Source organism: Cyrtonyx montezumae, unplaced genomic scaffold (assembly GCF_038088225.1).
Source record: "Cyrtonyx montezumae isolate F1298 unplaced genomic scaffold, pur_monq_1.0 scaffold_0, whole genome shotgun sequence".
Lineage (NCBI taxonomy): Eukaryota > Metazoa > Chordata > Aves > Galliformes > Odontophoridae > Cyrtonyx > Cyrtonyx montezumae.
The window spans coordinates 24,087,849-24,109,953 of NW_027071824.1; the positions used below are offsets into that span (position 1 = coordinate 24,087,849).

Here is a 22,105-nt window from a genome sequence, read left to right on the forward strand (position 1 = left end):
ATTAAAAACCAGCTATTTTCCTTTCTGTTCCAGGCCATCGATGAGCCTCCCTATCTTACAGTGGGCACTGATGTGAGTGCAAAGTATAGAGGAGCCTTCTGTGAAGCCAAGATCAAGACAGCAAAAAGACTTGTCAAAGTCAAGGTATGTGGTTTTTTCCTGTAAACATTTTTCTTTTGAGGGGAAAAAGTGATGTGTTCAAAATATGCCTTTCCTTAGAGTTTGGCGGTACAGTTATTACAATAATAATAAGCTTGTTGTTGTTGTGGGGGTAGGAGGGGTTCCTCCCACAGTCCTCCCCACATGGTTGAATACATCTTGTTCTTTTCACTGCTTTGTCATCAGTCTGCCTTCACTGTCTGTGGCCTTCAGTGCTGTAGATTGACCTGAAGTAACTAATTATGATGACAAGTAAGTTTATGTATGGGATAATGTTGTGAGGAGATAGATACTACTCCTCAAAGTAGATTTAATGTGGCTTCTTTTACTCCAGGAGCACAGGTCACTGCCAATTAGCAGCTGCAGCTAGATAATGCTTCAGAAATAAGATGAAGCCCTGCTGTCTTCCAACAAAGACTTGGGATATTAAGTCCTACAGAATAGCAAGCAGGGAATCTCACTTAATCTTTATGATGACTAGTTAATGATGGATCGAATAAGCCACATGCAATATAAATTAAAAAAAAATGGTGGGGAGGGATTAAAAGTAACATGTTTTAACATTTGGGCTTATGCTTGTTAGGTAGTATGTCTGTGCTGTAGAGAGGCCTTATATTTCAGTTGCAAGTATTGCCCCAAAAGCTTCTAATGTGGAAGCAGGTGACCTTGATCTTACATGGAAATATAACAGGCCAAAAGAAGACCAAAAGAAGAAAATATATTTTTAGTAACAATATTTTCCTTACCTACTTGGAAAAGAAGCGAAGGACGTGTACAGTGAGTGGAAGTAATCCCATACAGAAGAGTCTCCACCATAAACTGCTGTGAAATGCTTGGCTGATTTTGCTTATGACACATATAAGGGACAGAACAGACTGTTTCTAAAAGCCCTGATGGGAAGGATATTGTCACATATGATGATTAATGTAAACTGTAATGAGAAGATGCTGGTCTTAAATCTGACATCTTTAAAAAGTCATAACTATTAACAGCATCAGCTGGTTTATGTTTTACAGCATCATTAAGCTTAAGCTATTAAGTACTGGTATTTAGGCTGTGAAGCATCAGTATTTAAGGACAGGCATTGTATTGTGCCACATCAGTGAAATCTTAACTACTATCAGCTTGAGAGGACTTTCAGCCCGCCTTCTTAAATGACCACTTGCACGTTAGTGTTGTCCATTGAGAAATATTTTTCTAAGGCTTTATTTGCAGCTTCCTCACTGCAGTGTTTTCCAGAAAGATTTTGAAATGGAACTGCTGTGCAGGAGTAAGTCTTCACTGTTACTGTGTAACACAGAACAGTTAAGGTCCAGTACTGTTACTCTTCTGTAGAGTGTCATAAGATGTTTTGTTTATGAGTGAAGTAGCAGTATCTCTTTACGCTGGGTCTTCTCTGCCAGGTATGACTTGTCCCTGAATTTAGCAGTGATCCCTTGATTTTTCTGTTTCTGGCACTTGCAGTTTTCCAATATTAGCTCTAAGCAGAGTTTTTATTATAAAGTGGTGTAATTTGTCTGGTATTTTGATAGTTTACCTGCTGCATTTATTTTCCAATTACTTAACAGACTTTCCTCTGACATCAACACATTTTCTGCCATATTCTCCTTTGTATTAGGAGTTTTCTTACTTGCCAGCAAAGCCAGCTAGCTTCCTAACAGAAATTTTAGTTGGAAGCTTTAATTTAGGTGTCATAACTAGTTGCTCTGGAAAAAGAGGGTGGCAACATTCTTTCAGTATAGTTTTGCATCATCTTCAGGCAAGTAAAATATATTTGATTGCTTCACCTTTTAACTGCTTTCTTCCTCTGTGAATTCCACTTCCTAGAAAATTCTAAGGCATGCCTCCATAATAACTTTTCTATCATCAATGTGATTGTTTTACATTAAATAAATTTATTAAATTACTACTAACTCAACTGCAGAGTGTTTATCATTTTGACGTCAGCAGGTGCCATACTTCACTGGTAGCAGTCTTTGGTGACTTCTGTACGTAGTACAGAATTGTACTGTAAGCAGTAAATGAACACGTGTTGCCATGGAAGGAAGTAAAACTCAGGAGTTGCCTGGACTTGTGGAGGCTGTTGAAAGCAATATAAATTTGACTGAAGAGCGGGACTTTCAGTGTTAGTAGCAGTCTACTCTCTCTTCATCAGTTATATAGCTTCTCTTAGTGAGATATTTAATCCAGTTTATTTTGATGGTGTCTTCTAAAATATGACTAGCACCCACAGCTTGTTCTTGGGCACCCTCCACAGAAATTTTAGAAGAAACTGATTTTAGTGTCTGTCTTCATTAAGCAGAAAGTAGTAAACCATCTGCTGTATAGAACCTATATGTGACCATCTTTCCAGGATGATGAATAATAGGGAATTTCCAACTGAATCTAAACAGGTTGGCTTGATGGTCAAATCTGATTTCTGTTAATACCCAGGTTTGGGGTTTTTTGAACGTGTGAAGATCTCTAGAGGTGAAAACAGCTGGTATCAAAATCCTCTGAAAAAGTGGCAAAGCCCCAGTACATCTTGTAGAAACAAAAACCATTCAGGAATATTCATTAGCAGTTTGATGGTTACTCCTTTTATCTTGTATGTTGTGGCTCACTCATAGCTTGGGTTGTAGTTCCTTTTTCCTGTAAAGTATACTTACAGATAGTTACAGAAGGGGAATTAAACTGAGTGTCTCTAAGCCAGAGTGAATGTACAGGGTATTTCACCTGAGTGACCACAAGTGTCAGATTGTTTTGTACCGAAACTTTAAACTTTTGATTTTTAGGTAAGTCCCCATCAGACGTAAACAGCCAGAGCCACTCTTCTGAACTTACCCTGTCTCTTTGTGTGGGTTTCAGGTTACAAAATGTCTTGTGTCTGTCTGGGGTACAGGAAGTGTTTGGTGGATGATGGGGCTCAAAAAGAGTATACTTTCAGTTGATATTGCTGTGGTTTTAACAGAAAATGAACAAGAGAACTCTTCCATGAAGTATTGTCTCTAGGGCAGTAAAGCATTTTAGTGCATTTATTTTCTAATCAGCCAGTCAAGGTAGGTTTTCCTGCATCATAGCTATAGGTGTTATTCTCAGTTGTTTGCTGCTCTGAAGGTTTACAAAACCCTACAACTCTCCCCCGAGGTGCCTAAGTAGGAGAACTTGTATTAGAAAACTCTCTGTTCTGAAGCTAATTTTGCTGTTGGTTTGTTCTACAGAGGAACCTCAATAATTGTGGGAACATAATTCTGGGCACTCTTGTGAACTAAATCCTACAACCTAATGCAGAGAAGTTGCTCCAAAAGTAATGCCTCCTGATTACTTCTTTCGGAACTACAACAGATACATAAAGCAGAATAGTACCGTTTAATAGAGTAAATTCTCAGTTACAGAAAGAACACTGTTTTTCATCATAGTCATCACCATTAGCTATGCATTTTCACTAGTGATGAACAGGAGTCTACACGCTGAGTTTGTTGAAGTCTGTACCAGCAGAGATTATCTGCTGTGTCACCACTGCTAAAACACATCACCCACCACCTCACTGTGCTCACATCCACTGTTTGGTCTCCACGAACATTCAGCAAACGTCAATGAATGTCAGCAGGTGTTTTTTTCCATACTGAAGGAATTCAGTTCCACACTTCATATACCTTTCCCTATCAGATGCCATTTTGTCAGACTACCCCTCTGCTGCCATCTGTTGCACAGCAACAACATGATGAAATGTTGATGGGAAGGTTTAGCTCTACTGCCATACTGCCAGGATTCACCTCTGACATTGTGGCCAGTGTAATAAATCAGGAGGCATTACTTTTGGAGCAGCCCTTGTAGCAGTGCTGTAGCTGAGAATTAATATTTGACAGCTGAATCTCAAGCTTACATTGATAGCTATTGTGAGTACTAAATAAAATGTCACTTGCTTATTTGAACACATCTGCCCAGGTGAGCTTTAGAGCATCTTTTGCAGGTATTGATAAAATGTATCCACATATAATGGCAGAATTTTCTCAAGGTTTCCCTGTTTGTTTTTTGTTTTTTTTTTTGAAGCAAGAGTGGAAGTAAAACTTTGGGTGCAGCCAGTTCTGTGAGTTATGGTGTGATCAAGTTGTTTTTGAGTGAAATGAATAATGAATATCTGTAGGATCTGATACAGATAATTTAACCATAAATGTGACTGTCTAGACCATATTTTTCTTGGGTCAGTCTCTGTAGGATTAAATAATTCCTACATCATTGCCTGTTAAATTGAAAATACCTCACAAATATTTACAGGATTTACATTTTTAAGTTTTGGGAGGCTAAATATGTACTATCTGGGTATTTACATCTTGTTTTTAGCATGTTGCTGGCTTGGCTGACATGCACTGAAGGGCCAGATTATTTTCTTGAGGTTGCTTATTTTGTTCAGTTGACAGCAGTACCCTGAAAGACTCACACAAAATCATGCAGAAGTAATGAAAATGCACTTTAATAAGCAGCAGCAAACCCCCACACACATTACATGTGTTTACATATGGGTGCTAAAGTTGTTTGATTTTTAGAACACTGAAATTAAACATTTCTTAAGTTATTTACGCTCAGAACATTGGAATTTCCTCCTTTCAAAGGTATGATACTAACATAGTACAATTAAATTCATTAAGAGACCTGCAGAGGTAACTTTGAGCTGGTAAAGAGCATGCTAAATTGTTGTTCATCAGTATATTAGGTCTATTGTGAAAAGTTAAAGGAAGATAAAGGAATAATAAGTTTTGGTAGTTAAGAAGTTTTCCTCTTATTTCTAAAACATGTGAATGAAAGTTTCAGCAAGTGGAATGATTATGGTGACTAACTGCAAGATGTGAGTGAGAGAATAGCTCTTGATATTTGTATGTTCTCATGCTGCTCAATTACATCATGTGATCGTCAGTTGATTTATATTTTTTAGGTAACTTTTAGGCATGATTCTTCAACAGTGGAAGTACAGGATGACCACATAAAGGGCCCTTTAAAGGTAAGAAACTTGTTTGAAATCTCCCAGGCACTTTGTAAAGCATTCTCTGAAATGCATTCAGAGGAATTCTTTGAAAAGTATTTGAAATAAATGTGCATATGCAATATGAGGTGAAAGCGGACGGCTTATTTTATTACATAGACTGGATAAAACTGTGAAGCATAGAGTGTAATGCTGCAATGTTAAAGTCGCTCTTCCTTTTCATGTTAAGCTTCCTGCTTAGCTAATGGGGATGCAGCATACTGGCTGATGCAATCCTCTTTGTTCTTCTTGGACTTAAATCTAAGAAGTTTGGCTGGCCCTGATTTCTAGCTACTGTTGCTTTGGAAAACGCAGCTAGAGCAAAAACTCTTAGTATAAGAGAATGACATCACTGAGACTGGTTCTTGTTCCCCACCTGCTGGCAGGAAATAATCAGCTCAGTTAAGTCAGCTTATTTCAGGGGAGCAAAAGAGAAGTTTTAAGGACTACAAACAAATTCGAATGAAGCTGCAGAAGTGTAGTGTATTTAACTGTGTCTATATTAATTAACTTTGTCTGAATACACAAGTGTTAATTTTAACTGTTTGCCTTAGAAGCTTTCTGGTGCTAAGTGGCTTTTGTATTTTAGGTAGGAACTGTTGTGGAAGTGAAGAATCCAGACGGAACTTATCAGGAAGCAGTTATCAACAAACTAACAGATGCAAGTTGGTATACTGTAGGTAAGATAAATAGTAAAGTATAGGAAGAAAACTACTGACTTCAGTAAGTGAGTGGCCTGTATTTTTCTTGGACATACTTTGAGCACCATGTGAGAAACCTTTTGGAGGTGCTTTTGTATTCAAGGTTTGTAGTTAAAAAAAAAAAAAAACAAAACCCTCAAAATATCAACATTTCTTTTTGTGTTTTTATTGGCAAAAACGCTCATTGGAAAGCAAAATTGAGTTGTGAAATAAAGACTAAGTGAGGTGCTCTGTAATTGAGTGTTTCTCAGTGTATGTAGTAACAATATATGTTATTAAATATTACGAAGCTTAACAAAAAAAATATTTAAGCACAGATTGCAATATGTTTTTTTTCACTTTTATACTTTTTTCCTGATAACAACTGCCAAAAACATAGAAGTACATAGCCTTTTCTCTCTCTTTTTTTTTTTAAGGTCTTCCTGTTTGTTGTCCCTATTCTAGTACATGACATTTCAGACTTTACACACACATACCCATAAGCAAACCTTATTACTGTAATTTTTACATAGGGCTTAGAAACATGAATTTTAGTTTTTGATGCTATGTACCAGTAGATCAATCTGTCCTGGGCAGAACAGGCCAATGGTAGAATGATAACACACCTTCCATCTGCACACTAGTACTGTTAAAACTGTAATAGGAACTTCTTGAAGCTGACTGTTTGTTCCCTTGATTGATTGTGGGAGGATGGATGACCAGATCTTCAAAGAACCTTATCAAGAATTACTTGTACTCAGATACTAAGGGTTGCTACTGCATAAAACACTGTTAACAGTTAGGGAGTGTTTCCCCAGCCTCAGTCTGGGGACCTCCACGCTACAAGAAATAGTTGTGAGTTCACATTTGATCTTGTAGGTAGGTGTTGCAGAAAATATTTCAGTTTTCCTATTGAAGTACAGTGAACAAATAGAGGAGAAACAAGGCCAGGATAGGGAGAAACATGAGGTATAAAGCCATGAATGATACTGTAGATACCTCTAGTAATTAGTTCAGAGGTAGATCAGGTGTGAGAGCTTCTAAAAACAGAATGGTATAACTGGTGTTAGAATGGTAGGTGTACACGCTTCAGCAATAAGAAAAAGACAGGAGACAGTGCAGATTGAATTCTGAAGATAGGTGTTATGGAACTGATTTGTAAATCTACGTAGATATCTGTCAAAAATTTTGCACTTGAAAAAGGAGGAAAGGAGATGTGAGAGTTAGTAGATAAAAGCAGACAAAAGCTTATTGCCCTTGCAGAATCAGTAAAAGCATCACAACTGGTGACTGTAAGGCATTTGAGAGGGAACTGACTCTAGCAGTAGATTTCAAATAATCTTTTTGTCAGGATAGTGAGTTGAGTGTATCTGAAATTCACCTTTATAGGTTGTGATGACTTTGCATGTGTGAGTAACAGTCCTGCTTCAAGGAAGTAGCATGCTTCTTTACCAACAGGGTTATCCTCTTTGTTGAGGAGCATCAAAGTACTTAACATTGTTAATGATTTCATGAATAAAATTACTTAAATTTAGAAAATAGGACTTAGAAGAATAGATCAGTAACATTCCAGAAAATGTTAATGTGTTACCATTTGTAGCAGCACTGCAGCAGTGGTGTGTAGAAATAACAGTAACTGTTGCCCATGTGTAGAAGCAGTCTCACCGCCTCCTGTACTTTTTTCATAGTTATGTTGCTGCTTTTGTTTTTCCTTTTCTTGCAGTTTCAGGTTAAGTGTTTTAAAATGTAGTACACATTTGTATGTCTACTTAGTTTTGAAGATGTCCCATTAGATTGGAATTTCATGTGCATTAAAACCTTAAATGCTATAAAGGCCACACAGCCTTTAAGGCTGATGATACTTCTCCATTCAATATGTTAGCGTTACAAAAAAAAAAAAACAACCCAAAGGTTAAGGGAAGCAACCACAAGCAGATTGCCACCATAGGATACATAACCTGGCTACCTACCTAGCTCTGAATAGGTTTCCCCTTGTTATAGTCAGCTTATCCCTTGAAGAGGATGGGCTTTTTTTTTTTTACATCTCTCATGTAAGGACACTCGTTTATGTTAATTAATACTAACAGAATTAGGAACCTGCTGCCTTCTACTTCACCTAACTAAAAGAAGTCTTAGTTACGTGTTGACCATCTGAGATGTACCTCAAAAGTTGATGTATTCTCTTGTGCAGTTTTTCAACAATTTAAGTGTAAGATGTGCATATATACAATTGTGTTTTATCACTAAACTGTACTTAACAATTACTATAGTGTAAAACAAAGAATGATAGTCACAAGTGGTAGGGGAGTTTTGTTCTTTAATAATAGTAGATTATAGGGATAAAAAAAAGTATATCAGAACTAGGTACTAGTTACTTCTATATTAAATATTAGTCAAGAGTTTTGGTTCTTTTGAATATCTTAATTAGTGGATGTTGAAACTGGAGTGTTGCACCTGCTATATGATGACATGGCTGAAAACTAAGCTCTAATCTTTCCAGGCATCTTCTGCTGGTTGACAGCCATTTTCTGAACACTGTTATTTGTCTGTTTGTAAAAGTGTTTATGTATTTTTCCTCTTCTACCACATGATTGAATTTTAATGAGTCAAACTCAGCAGTACTGTTGATTGACAGAAGAGAGACTAAATGAGAGTGAAAGAGACATGTTGAGAACTTGCTGAAACTTTAACTTTTAATCTAATCCTGTGATTGTTTCCCTGCCATCCAAAAGTCTTCAGTGCTGCAGTGCAAGGAAAAGAGTACAGTTGTCATCACTGTTAGGGACTGGAATGGAGCTCAGTTCTTTGCTGACTGAACATAGAAAGCAGAGCATGAGTTAAAGCTTGTTATCAAAGTTTCATCAACTTGATAAAAGTCTATTGTATGACCAGTTTATCACCCTTTCAAGATGATACGTTGAATGAGTGCAATGTACTTCTGGATTTAAGTGGATAAGTTGTTGTAAAGGCAAAGGGACCGCCACAAACAAGGAGATGTTACAAAAGGAAGGAGAGTGAATGCTCACCTGTCACAAAGGATCTAGGCTTTCAGGAAAAAAAAACCTCCAAAGAGAATAATCTTCCTCAATGGCAGTCAGCCCTCAAATGAGGTCTGAGAGGAGTGGAGCCTGGCTCCACCCCTTATGGTCTGACAGTTGAATTGCCTTCACCTGCCCTCCCAGGGCTGACCCAGTCTTTCCTTCTGGTGCTCAGTCAGTGGTTCAGGCTGTGACTTAGCAGTCCCCATACAGTTGTGTAGCTGAAGCCAACTATTTTACAGACTTACTTCCAGTTGACCTCATTCTGTTGCTTGAGATAATGGAGCCTAGGGACTGCTTGAGTAACAGAGCTGAGAAGGCAGGAGCTCCACAGTTTTCTCACTACAGCTGTTTTTGCTGATTGTGCTTTGACTGTTTTCTTGGTGTCATTCTACTTAGGCTTTGTCACTGTTGTTTTGTAGATTAGTTGGATGAAGTCAGCAGAGATATATGCTGAACTTTCCAATAACAGGAAGCAGTAACTTACTTCTCCAGATGTCTGTCTGTGTTTCTCCACAGTATGTGTAACTTTCAGTTGAAGATGGAAAGGATTCTGATTTTATAGTAATGCACTGTAAAGGCTGAAAATGCTGTAAGAATTGTTTTTTGCTTCTAGTGTACAAAGATTTTTTGTGTGTATGTGTCCTGATCTATGAATTCTATGTACTCAGCTACTGCTTAGTTCCATTTACCATATGCAAGCACAGAGTAGCTATAATGAAATAGCAGCTTAAGTATTTGATCATTTTGTGCAAATGTTTCAGTGGATATCCAGCAGTATCTATGCACAGCTTTGTTAGTGCTAGCTGCAGGAAGATGTTATCTCATGTTTTATGACACCTAAAGTAGTTGCTTATGGATACTCCCATTTTGAAAAAAACAAATCTTTTTTTTCTTCCCCCCCCCCCCCCGCTATGTGTTACTTGGTGGCAGTATTTGATGATGGTGATGAGAAGACTCTCAGACGCTCTTCACTGTGTTTAAAAGGAGAGCGCCATTTTGCAGAAAGTGAGGTAACTCAACAATTTTACTACTACAATTCTGTAATTAGAAAAAATTAACATATACCTTTTGTACCTCAGTCTTCAATATGTTGTGTCCATCCACGTGACTAAAAATAATGGTTGTGTAAGATACACTTCAAAGGGCTTGGCTTACTGTTTTTTAAAACCTGGGAATATAGCTGGATTTCACTAAACTTTATAAGTTGATGAATAAAATTAATGTTTCATGTTTGTCACTTCTACGTTACTAATGACCCATGGGTTATGGATCATAGAGAAAGCAAAATAAATTAATATACATCTTTAGACATCATTGCTGTTGTGTTTTAAGTAAGTGATGAAACTATTTTGTGATAGCCGATCAACTTGAAAGATCATTCAAACAAATCAAAGATATGATCTGGAGGAATGTGTTTACTTTGGATGATGTCTGCTTTCCAAGAAAGAAAAAAGACACATCTGAAACGAAAACAAGCAAAGCATGTATACCAGCAGCCTTCTAATTTGGAGCAATTCCTTTAAATTGAAATTACCTTTTGAATAGGTAAAAGCAACCTTGAAAATACTGGAGGTCCTTGAGGAGCTTGTGTTGATGTGTTGGTCCTGCTGACCTGAGAAAGTTTTCAAACGTCTTGTTTTGTTCCTAATACCTGGTATTGGATCAATTTTAAAATTGTTTTAGAATGTGTCCCATATCAAACTGATTAACTAACAAAAAATAGGTCGTTTACTGCTACTGGGTTATCTCTGTTTCATTTTATAGGGAGGCCTTTGTCCATTTCTAAAGTAGATGATTCAGTATTTAGTTTGGTGGTAGGGCAGAGGAAGAAAATTCATCCTGTAGAGATGGAGTATCCCAAGTCAGCAGAATACCTCATACTCCATTGTCTGACTTTATGTGGTCCAAAGGCAGGACTATGGTAGGATGTTTGTGTGTGTTGGATGAAAATTAATTTTGTTTTTATACAAGGGAAAAGGAGTACTTAAAAAGGAACAAGCACACAAATGCACACACAAAAAAGCCCCACAGCACACAGAACTGTTTTATACATTAAAGCAGTGACATCTGTCGAAGCTCTTTACAAGGCAGTCTGTGCTGACAAAATCTAATTTTTCTGGGTAATACAAACTTATATGGTGGACAATTATTTACACAGTTCTTGTGTATCTATATGCATGGTTGTTTTATTTTTATTTATTTATTTTTTTTAATTTCAACAGACTTTAGATCAGCTTCCACTCACAAATCCTGAACACTTTGGGACTCCTGTTATAGGAAAGAAAACAAACAGGGGAAGGAGATCCAATCATATGTAAGTTTAATCTGTGTTTTTATTCAACTGTGAAGCTCTAAGTATGTCTTTTTATTAGTTGTTTTATGTTCAGATTAAAAAAACAAAAAACAGAAAAAGAAAAACCGCCACAACCCAGCAAGCTGTACGAAGTGTTGTTCAGTGCTCCGACTGAAAGTCAGTTTTTCCTGTGTTGCTGCATGGAAGAATTACATCATCTTCATGTTATCAGTATTTAATATGATGGCTGGTATTGACAAGTGGGCTTTGACTATTGGTCTTGAGCTAAAACCATTATAACAGTCTTTGTTTAGATGACTTGAAGTGTTTGTAGGAGGCACTGGAAACCTCATGTAGTCTTTTGGTTTCCTATAACAGGGTCTCTGAAGAGCTTTTAGAAATAGATGAACAGTATTGTGGTTTGCAGCAAAGATTATTGATAGAAAAATCAAGGTCAAGAGTAGTGACTTGATTTCCTGGGTGCTAGAATTCATAGTAGTTGTGAACTTGAAGCAACATTAGAAATACTAATTATTATTACTTTTTTTTTCAGTTTTGAGGTAGTAATGACAAGGATGGGGAAGGAGTTAGAATGCTTCAATTATCCCTTAATGCTTTGTCTTTTTTGTAATAATTGATACTAAATATTGCCGTGTAGTAGAAACTTTCTTGAATGTTTGTTTTTTTTACTACTGTAATATAATGAAGGCAAAAGACAAGCCTGGCACATACCACAGCAAAAATGACTGCAGCCTCATTGGTGTATGAGTTGTTTTCTCCTCTGTTTCCCTAACAATCCAGGATGTTGTTATGGCAGAAAGAGCACACTTATTTTTATCTTATGGTTCATAGTGACTGAACTGAGTAAAAAAGACAAATTGTACAGATGATGGTAAGCTCAGCTAGATTATGATCTTTCCAAGGTAGCCCTGGCTTTCTCTTTTCCTTGACTTTATTCTCCTTTTATAATTAAAATAACGTTTGCACCTTTGCCTATCTACTTACATTCCTGCACTTTGTTCTGTGTGACATTTAAACAGTTATTGAAACGTATCAGTGCAGATTTTTTGAAGAGCTATTTTGGGATGAAGAGACTTTTTTTTCGCTCTTTGCTGTTTATCCTGGTAGCTGGTTTTCTTCAGAGATTTGGAGATTTGTTCTCTTAAAATAGCTTTCTGTTCTGTATGGAAGACAACATCAGGCTTACAGACTATGGCTGTTGAAATAAAACCATAGAGAGATTAATCAGTTTAAATTAAAGTTGGTTCAAAACAACTGCCACTGTATTTATGAACAGTGTTTCACTGAGGCAGAATTAAGATTTTTTGAACATTCTGACTGCATTTCTATTCTTCTGTGTGCATGTGAATTGTTCTTCTGTGTTGTTGTTTTTTTGGCAGGTATTACTTGTAGGTATGCATTGTTGAGTTTGTAATGGTCTAGTTACTGTATCTTTTATTTATAACTACATTTATGAGGACATAAAATGTTACTATTCATTATTTTTAAAATACTTGATGTTCAGTTCAAGTCACTTTTATTCTATTTTTGACTAGCTTTGTATCACTTGTAATTATAGCAGGCAAGAGATTTGAGTGGTTGAGTTTTAAGTCTTTTTCTATTGTTCAGTCCTGAAGAAGAATCTTCATCCTCTTCCAGCGATGAAGATGAAGATGATAGGAAACAGAGTGATGAGTTACTAGGAAAAGTTGTGTGTGTGGATTGCTTCAGTGTGGATAAAAAGAAAACTCTGTGGTTTCCAGCCTTGGTAAGAATTTTATCTTCAATTTTTTAAAGTTTCATGCATTGCTAGACAGCAAAGAAAGGTGGATTTTGTTGTGGCTTTTTTTTTCCTTTTCAGCGTATTTATCCACGTTGTTAATAGAACTTGATATGTTAAAGTTTGAATGCCATAGTATTCATAGGAAGCATTGTGTATGTAAATGTTTGTTTAAAGCCGTGTTAGCAATGATTTTGTGTAGTTTTTCTGAACAGTCAGAGCTCATTGACCTATTTCTAGCTTGGCAGTGGTTGAGTATTACTACCAAGCTAGTACTGGAAGGCTTTCAACCTGTGCTGTAGTATATCATTTTTCTGCAGTAGCAGTATCAAGAGAGAAAATGTTACAAGTGCAGAGAGAAAGCTTAGTGATTAAGTAGACATGGATTTTCTAGTTCTGATGTGAAGATAATTGATAATAAAAGCAAATATTTTTAGTTTCTAGCCTGTGGTAGATAATTGTCAAAAAATTAGTTTAAAATAATGCTGTAGTCTTCTACTACAAATCTGTTTAATCTGCCTTTATTTTGGTTTAAATATGCTTTTTTTTAAAAAAAAAAGCAAATTTCTAACAATATGTATGAATGTTAGTCTAGGGATTGCATATGAATGGATGGACTTACATATTTGGAAATTAACATTCTTTTTTAAATTTATAGCTTATTAATTTGAAATGCTTGAATAGTTTCTCCTTGGCAGTGCTGATAGTGATTTTATTGAATTTCAAGAAGACTTCCTCAGCCTTTGAAATGCTTCTTTGACTCTTGGTAGCATGTACAGTATCTCTCAGTTGCACCTTTCTAGTCATCGCCTCCTGTGTCTTGTAATGTAGTCCAGAGGCTTTCCAAACTGATTCGTTTTGAAAGAGTTGGTGGGTGAGGATGAGTCATTGCAGTCTCCTCTACAGCAAAGGAGATGGCAGTATATACGGCAAGGAGATAACCCTGCTGATGAAAGATAGCTGCAAGAAAATTTTTATAGGTTCATAGGTTCATTAGGTTGGAAAGGACCTACAAGATCATCTAGTCCAACCATCCTCCTATTGCTATCCCTACCCAACTACTAAATCAAATCCCTTAGCATTTCATCTAAACGCTTCTTGAACAGTTAAACACTTCTTTTCATTAGCAGACAATAAAACTGAGCTGTTCCTTTATGGAAAGCTGTCATCAAATTTGATACAGTGCCACCTACCTTCTGTTGATAACTGTGCTGCAGTTATACTCTGCGAACAGGTCAGTTTGCTGACCTGCTTTTTCTCATGCTGTTGTTAGGCCTTGTATGGTCTACAGAATTGACAGCACTTTCCAGTGTAGACTCTGGTAGATGTTTTGCTTGCCTGGGGTAGAATGGATAGTTAGGATAGCTGTGGGTCAGACTTTATAAATTAACCAAGCTCTGTTACTCATCCTTCCAAGATTTACAAAAATGCTTGCTGTTATTTCTTCAGTTTTCATTTGGAGGTTGGAGTAGCTTGTTCTATGTAGAAAGTTTCATTATTAAATGAGAAGCAGTAGAGGGATCAAGTTGGAGGGTGCAGCTTGTTAAGTCTGTAGTAGCTTATTCTACTGTTGCTTCAGTAATCAGGTTTGCAGTTCTGCAAGTAAACATTATATTGTATTTAACCTCAAAGGTTATATCAAATAATAGAGTTTATTCTCCAAGTAGCTTCTTCCCCCTATTATAGCTGTGATGTTCTGTTCTTTCATCTTTTAAGTGATTACTTGTACTTCATCAACAGTAATTTTATTTTCTTTCTGAGCAGTTTTGCTTAAACTGTATAGCATGGCTGACTGTAATTTTATGAATAATGAACTGAAAATGCAGGCCTAATGTGCTGAGGAATATGCATCTCCAAAATCCTTCGCTTTATTATTAACGATGCTGTATACAGTTTCTGTTGAAACAAATGGAGTACAACAAGTGGAGTACTTTGAGCAAATTGATTTATGTGGGAAGTTCAGAGATGAGTCTAAACTTTAACAGCAATGAACAGCTGAGATTAGTAGTGGAACTGCTTTGGCTGCAGCCGGGTAGATTATAATTTACAGAGGTCTGAACTGTAGAGCTTTATGTTAATTGCTTTTTTGTTTTTAGGACTCAGTGTCCGATTGTATTGGTTTAATCCTAAGTGTGTTTAGTTTTATTGTTTTTTAGTTTGGTTGATGTTTTTCAAGAACGATGGCTAATTGTACTCAAAATAAAGAAAAAGGCCTGGCAGTTGCTTCTCCTGTTAGGTAGTGTGGTTGGTAAGCTTTATAGTATTACTTGGTTAGAACATGTACTTAAAGGCTCTTGTAAGTTACTGTTAGAAAATCTTTTCACAGTGTTTTCAGAAAACTGAACTTACATAGGGTCATCTCTCATCCTTCTGTAAATACAGTGGACTTTTTGCAAGGAAATCAAGACGACTTGATTCAGGCAAAATTGAGGTGATGCCATTGTGTGTAAGGCACTAGATGAGATTGTAGTAAGCTGTTTGCCAACCAGTGAATGGATTTCTGACCTTGGGGCTGCTGGAAAACCAGTAGCTGAAGCCAGACCAACTTTTTGATCTTTAGAGAGCTCGGATATTGTCTGTTTCAAATGGGAAATGATTATTGGTTTATTTTCCTTGATACTAATGCATTCCTGCAAACTGTATCTCAGACTGCATTTTAAGTAGAAAGTTGCAGTTTTTATATAGTACTTTCTCTGGAGATTGTGAAACACATTGAATTTAGAGACTTGCACTGCCAAGTTTTACTTCTCTTGAGAAGCATGTTTAACCCGTGCGGTATGATAAATATATCGATTGGAGCTTTTGACTTTAACTTCTATAACACTGTATAGCTAATGACCTACATAATGAGAAAGACAACCTTGTGTTATGCAGCATCTTTGTGTTTGATGGAATAAGTAGGACTGCAGGCAACTGGTCTAAGAGAAGAGGAGTTTACCAGAACTAAATTAGAGCTGCAGTCATTTTCTGCTCCTTGGGACTTCATAGCAACCAGAGTTTTCTTTCTGGAAGCAGTTCAAGTTTTGAGAGAAAAGTGATGGAAAGGGGCACTTTCATGTTCTGTAAGTGTGGAATGTCAATGAATAATGTACATGTTATCAAATTTCTCAACTTTTAAGTTAGTACACAAGTAATTAATTTAAAAAAGATCCAAGTACCTTTTAAAGTAGCAACAAGCTAAAGATGCTCAGTGCTAGGCTAGACTTAATAAATCTATTTCTTGAATTAAAGAGTTTACTGTAACACTTGTACATGAGACGTTTTTAACTCCTAGTAGGTAGCTTATGAGACATTCAAGGCCAGACTGCATGGGGCATGACCTGAGCAACCTGATCTAGCTATAGGTTAGTTCATGTTACTGCAGGGTGGTTGGACCATATGGCTTTTAAAGATCTCTTTGAACTCAAAGGATTCCATGATTCTTTATAAAATTATGTGGGGAGAGATTTGTTGATTTTTAATTTATTTTTTTTCCCCTCTGAAACTGTGAGTTATGACATTTTTGCAATTTATGGATATTTTTAGAAGAGATCACTGATGGCAGTGTTTGTTGAGAGATTAGCCCTTTTAGGATGAGGAGTAAAATCAGCTGTAGTGACATGACACGTACTTAGAGTTTGTCAGGAGGTTGATTCCTTCAGGCAGCAAGTGTGGACCTCTATATTGAGTAATTTCAGTAGAGAGCTGTTGCTCCTGCATTTTGAGGAATTTCAATTGCTCTCATTGCAGTGTTGCTGGTGATAAGCTTTGGTAAATGCTACTGTTCTCTTGTTGCTCCTTTCTCTCTCTAAACTTTGCATTTGTAATCTCTTTTCAGGTGGTCTGTCCAGACTGCAGTGATGATATTGCAGTGAAAAAAGACAATATTCTTGTTCGTTCTTTTAAGGATGGCAAATTGTAAGTAAGAATGTATATTTTGATAATTAATAATGTGTGTACCAGTCATGTGAATGATAGTGAATGAAGTACTAATAGCAATTCAGAAAGTTTCTATGAAGATTTTTCTCATGTTTAAAAAACTGTGAATAGCCTATATAGTGGCAAAATTAGCCTTGAACTTTGTTAGTATTAATAATTATTACAACTGTGGTAAACAACCCTTTTTTCTTTCTTGCTCTGGTTAGAGCAGAGCACTGCTTTTCAGAGATAGGGCCATGTGCTTGTCCAGTCATTAGAAGGTGTGTGTATGTGTTGTATACAAATGCACACAGGATTTTTTTGAGGTAAAAGGGTAAATGTTTGTGTCAGTATAGACTACAGCTGCATATTACAGTGTTCTCTGTAAAGAACTGTGACAGTATTCAAGGAAAGAAAGAAACCTAGAAAACCATTTTGTATGAAGCTCACAGTAGGAATGAGAACTTTGTGTTCAGCTCACAACAGTCAGAGGGAAGTTTGACTGTCAATAGTATTGTCTTTCCTGCTTCTAGTTTTTCGTTTTAAAAGCTGCAGCTGTTTATTTGGCTTAGCTCAGTGTAGGAGAATTCTTTTGCAGAAAAGACAGTGACATATTTAATGATTGAACTGTAGTTTAGTTATTTAGTAAGTCTAGGCTATTGCTTTCTGGTTCCATTTGTCAGTTACTCTTGCATTCAGTGCATGTCACTGGACAAACATGTATAAATGTGTGCAGGCAAGTGTGCACCTCCACCCTCCCCCCAGTTCAAGCTGCTGTTTCGATCAGCTTATTAGAATCTAGAAACAGCAGAAATTAAAAAGTGCTTTGTTTTTTAATCTGAAGTATTTTGTACATGGTATGTTAATACACATTTAGGTTTTATGTGGGGGAGGGGTTCATAGGTGAGTAGTTACTTGCTAAGCTAACGTGAGGTTTTTCTCTAAGAAAATACATTTTGGGCAGATTTGAGAGACTGTAGTGGAAGGAGAAAATTTTCTTCAACATGTATGGAATAGATTATGTGCTATAGCCACACTTATGTCAAAGTTTTTGTTTTAATCCACTATCTGGTTAATACCATACCAGACTGCTATATGATGCAATTGCTTGCATATCATTCGTATTCCTCATCTGTATTGTTAGTAACTGTTATGATATTAGTGATCAGCTGTGCATTGTAGTGTTATTTCAGCTTTGAAATACTTAATATATATATGTATATTTAATAATATTTCTTGGATGCTTTTTGAATTATTTAGTGTTTCTGTGCCAAGAAAAGATGTTCGGGAAATTAGTGAAACTTCACCAAAGCCTGATGCCCTGTTAAAACAAGGTAAAAATAATTTTTAAAGAGAAAATGCATGCACCTGTTTATCTTATGCAAGTCATACCAACTTTGTGATAGATTGATTCTTAAAAATGCTAAAATTGTTTCAGGGAAGGATCCTATGTATCTTGAGCATAAGCACTGCTGAAAACCTTAAATATCAAACAACAAAAAGAATCCTGTCTTCCACTTGTTTTAAATGTAGATGTATCAGAGGATGTAATTGTACAGTGCTTGCTAGCTTTATAAGTTATTTACTATTTGGTCTTTGTGTTACACTTTAATAGAATTATTCTTATCACAGTACTCCTGATAGGTCTGAGAAAATCACCTTCATACACTCAAGAGACTGGAAGAACAAATTCATTTAAAAGTTGAAGTTTGTGTGATTTAAAATCTAAAATGGGATTGGAAATATTTCCTCCTCCTTTTCCTCTTTCCTTAATGTGCATAAACCACAGTGTAAACTCATTAGTGAAGGAATTCTCAATTAAATATTTATAATCCTAATAATAACTCTGAATAATTTGATGTATGAGGAAGATGAGGCGAGTTTGGCTGGATAAGATGAGTAAAGGTGGACAACACAGAGATTTGGTTGAGGTTCTTTGAATTTGGGGTGAAATAGGTAATTAGCAGTCTTTGCTTCCCTGCAGCCACTTTATTTGATTAAAACATCTGGTGAAATCCATTTTTCCTTCAGTGCTAACAAATTCTGGTCCTCTTACAGCTTTTGACCAGGCTCTTGAATTCCGTAAAAACAAAACTGTTCCTAGTAACTGGAAAACAGAGTTGAAAGAAGACAGCTCCAGCAGTGAAGCTGAGGAGGAGGAGGAAGATGAAAAAGAAAAAGAGGATAACAGCAGTGAGGAAGAGGCAAGTGAAGTTACTGTGCAAGTAGCATAGATAAACAAGTGATATGAATTATCAAGACTGATTTTTTTTTTTAGTTCTTAATATTTGACAGTATATAACATCATAACACAGGCAACAGTTGGGCTTCTCAGCTTTTAAAATCTCTGTTTAACAAAAATTAATGTGAAAATATCAGCGTGGAGGTCTTAACAAATCTTTGAATTACTAAGCAAAAGATGTGTAGTCAGTAGCCTCTGTCACTGGGAATTAAAAAAAAAAAAAAAAAGTTTAAACTCAGATTCTGAGATTCTGTTTTAGAATCTTTCCTGTGCTGATCTTAATGCAGCCGCAGAAGTACCTTGTGAGAGACCAAGCAGGATGAAGGGTAGATACTGGTGTGTGCTCTCACATTCATATTGCTCTTAAGTAAACCTTTCTTTCTTTTACTATGTGTATTTCTAAATAAACTTACCCACTACCTATTAGAAGTCAAACTGTTCTCCATCTGGGAAGGTATGTGTTTTAAAAGCAAACAGCTAAATGAGTATCCTGGTGAAGGGTGTGCGGTGTGTTTTGACTACTTTAAAACAAAACTTCAGAACGTACCTAGCATCTACCCAAGTGTCTGGTTTAATTTCAGAGTTCAGCACTACTGTTTACAGAATTATTTTTTTTCTTTTCATCTGTCTACTACCTTACAGTCACTATCAGCGAAAGTGGAAGGCATTTCTCAGTAGGCATATGCCTTCTCCTTGGGTTTCCTTCAGGTTCCCTTGAAGAAAAGAATTGGTTGGTTCAGAGGATGCATGAATGATATATCTGTTTAAAATCTTTGTGGAGATTTGCTTTTCTCCGTATGAGTAGGAAATGTACTGTAAATATCAGTGAAGTCATCCTCAGAAGTTTCTGAGGTGTCCAAACCCTTATTTAACTTCACAAGCATCCTGTTCTTTGATAAAACTGTTGCTTTTTGAGTATGTGAGATCATTAATGTTGATAAAGGCATATTTGGCTGATGCATTTTACAAGACTGCATGTGTATAAGATACATTCTTCATATCTTAATGGTTGGCAGCCCTGCCTGTGGCAGAGGGGTTTCAACTAGGTGATCTTTGAGGTCCCTTCCAAACCAAGACATTCTGTGTTTCTATGAACTCTTTCTCTTTGCTCTGAAAATATCTATTTTCTTTGCATAGTACTGTTTCAGTATTGAAAGGCAAAGGATTTCTTTTTCACCAGTGCAGAGCATCAGGTTTCTCGGAGCAAGTGTCAGTTGTGGCCCAGTTGGGTATCCAGTTTCTTAGATCACTCTCCCTCTAAATAATACATTGTCTTTCTATAATGATGTTGTTGGTGAGTGTGTTGTATCGTGCAGAAGAGCATAGTTTCCTTTTGTGGTAATGTAATAAGATTTGTGTATGATTTTAGCATTACTGTAAATAATTACACACTCAAGTGATGATAAATTTTTCTACTGACTGTAGAACTATTACCTCAGTAAATATGTGGCTTAGCACCTGTTTCAAGACACAGGGAAGCTTGCTACCTTTTATACAGCGGCCTCATCTGAGGTCGCATCTCTGAGCTGTTGTTCCTGACCTGTGCTCTTACCACTTAGCAAAAAGTAAGCCAAACTAGGTTGGCGTGGTTCTGTTTTCTCTTTCTTTCCTGTGTGTCTGTCACAGTGTCCTCCTCTCTCACTGTTTAATGCTCTCAAATTTCTATGTCAGGCCTATGAATGTAGATTCTTTTATAAAGCAAAATTGCAAGTAGCTTCCATTGATCTTTCACTGCTCACTTTTAACTCAGAAAGCGGAATCCACTGGTTTTCTAGTAGTGAAAAGGAAAGATAAGAGATTTTGAGACTTTTAAATAACTACCAAGAAATCTGAGTTGTTGTTCCTCTCTTTTATCCTTTTCTACTGAAGAATTGCTGTACTACAAAGCTATTTCTCTAGCTACCCTGATGTAAAGAAGCAGAACTTTTCAATCAAAGCATGGCGTCCATGCACTCCTCTTTCACCTTTGTTCTCACTTTTGTACTGGAAATATGGAGTCTTGTCTTATGGTTGGTTGTCTAATTATCCGTTATTCCTTCCTAACTTTTGGTCCAGAAAAAACAAAAAAGAGGATAGAAGACAGTTGGTGGAAACAGCTTTACCTAGCTGGCTGTGAAGCTAGAAGAGAGGCTTTTGAATCTTCATTTTGCATGTATTTTATGGTGATATTCAAGATCTCTTTCTCCGATCTGTTATGCTGCTGTGACAGTAATGTAGTAAACTGAAATTCCTTTCCATGGGCATGATAGATAAATGGTTGTTATCATCTTTTTCTGACTACACAATCCTTCAAAACTGTAGCTCTGGCATACCAGAAGATGAGGCTATTTCTTTCATTTCTTTATTTTAGGGAGGATTCAAAAGTGTGTGAAAGTCTTTGCCACTTTTCCATGCTCTCAGGAGATTTAGCCAGCTCTGATTGAAACTGTGTAGTCTAGTCTGTACTCTCATATGTTGAGAAACAAGGTGTACTTCCATGTGCTCAGCACAGTTCTTGATTTTTTCCAGAGCAGGTTTGTGTCCAGCCATGGACATGATGAGCAAGAGGATTTTTACATATTCAGTGTAACATATGGTTATTATGTAGCAGTCATTCCATTGCTACTTATTTTAGGTGGAAATACTTGCAATCTTTATCTGTACTGTTTGTAAATATTTGACCTTATATTTTTTGGAGAGACAGTTTCAGAACTCACAGCTATCAAGCAACATCTCTTCTTAAGCAGGACCTCTAGGGTTGTTCTTTACAGAGCATCTTTGCTATTCACCTGCAGATAGTTCTAGCTCTTTCCAGGATGTGAAACCCCCTTGAAAAAGAAGACCCAAAAATACACACAAAAAAAAAAGGAGAGAGAAAAAAGCTCTTAAATACATTGCCTCAGGCTTTGTATATGGATGCTGTCATAGGAGTTGACATGCAAATATTCTCAACTAAGGAGAAGATGAGTTGCCCTCTTTTCTGTTCTTGTAAATGAAAGAATGAAAAGTGCTTCCCTTTCCTCTTCTGAATCTGA

The 22,105-nt window shown here is 36.6% G+C and overlaps 1 protein-coding gene across 4 annotated transcripts in view; it reads left to right on the forward strand.

The window, feature by feature from the left end:
- ARID4B (AT-rich interaction domain 4B) overlaps window positions 1-22,105 on the forward strand; it is an 82,492-nt gene that overhangs the window by 29,032 nt on the left and 31,355 nt on the right. For 3 of the 4 annotated variants that reach the window (XM_065730185.1, XM_065730156.1, XM_065730167.1), the window contains exons 3-11: window positions 34-144; window positions 5,072-5,137; window positions 5,748-5,838; window positions 9,810-9,889; window positions 11,102-11,193; window positions 12,802-12,940; window positions 16,770-16,849; window positions 18,110-18,183; window positions 18,908-19,053. In XM_065730185.1, the coding sequence (XP_065586257.1) occupies window positions 34-144; window positions 5,072-5,137; window positions 5,748-5,838; window positions 9,810-9,889; window positions 11,102-11,193; window positions 12,802-12,940; window positions 16,770-16,849; window positions 18,110-18,183; window positions 18,908-19,053 (879 nt within the window). The remainder of the gene's footprint in view (window positions 1-33; window positions 145-5,071; window positions 5,138-5,747; window positions 5,839-9,809; window positions 9,890-11,101; window positions 11,194-12,801; window positions 12,941-16,769; window positions 16,850-18,109; window positions 18,184-18,907; window positions 19,054-22,105) is intronic. The other variant, XM_065730176.1, reaches the window with a different exon arrangement.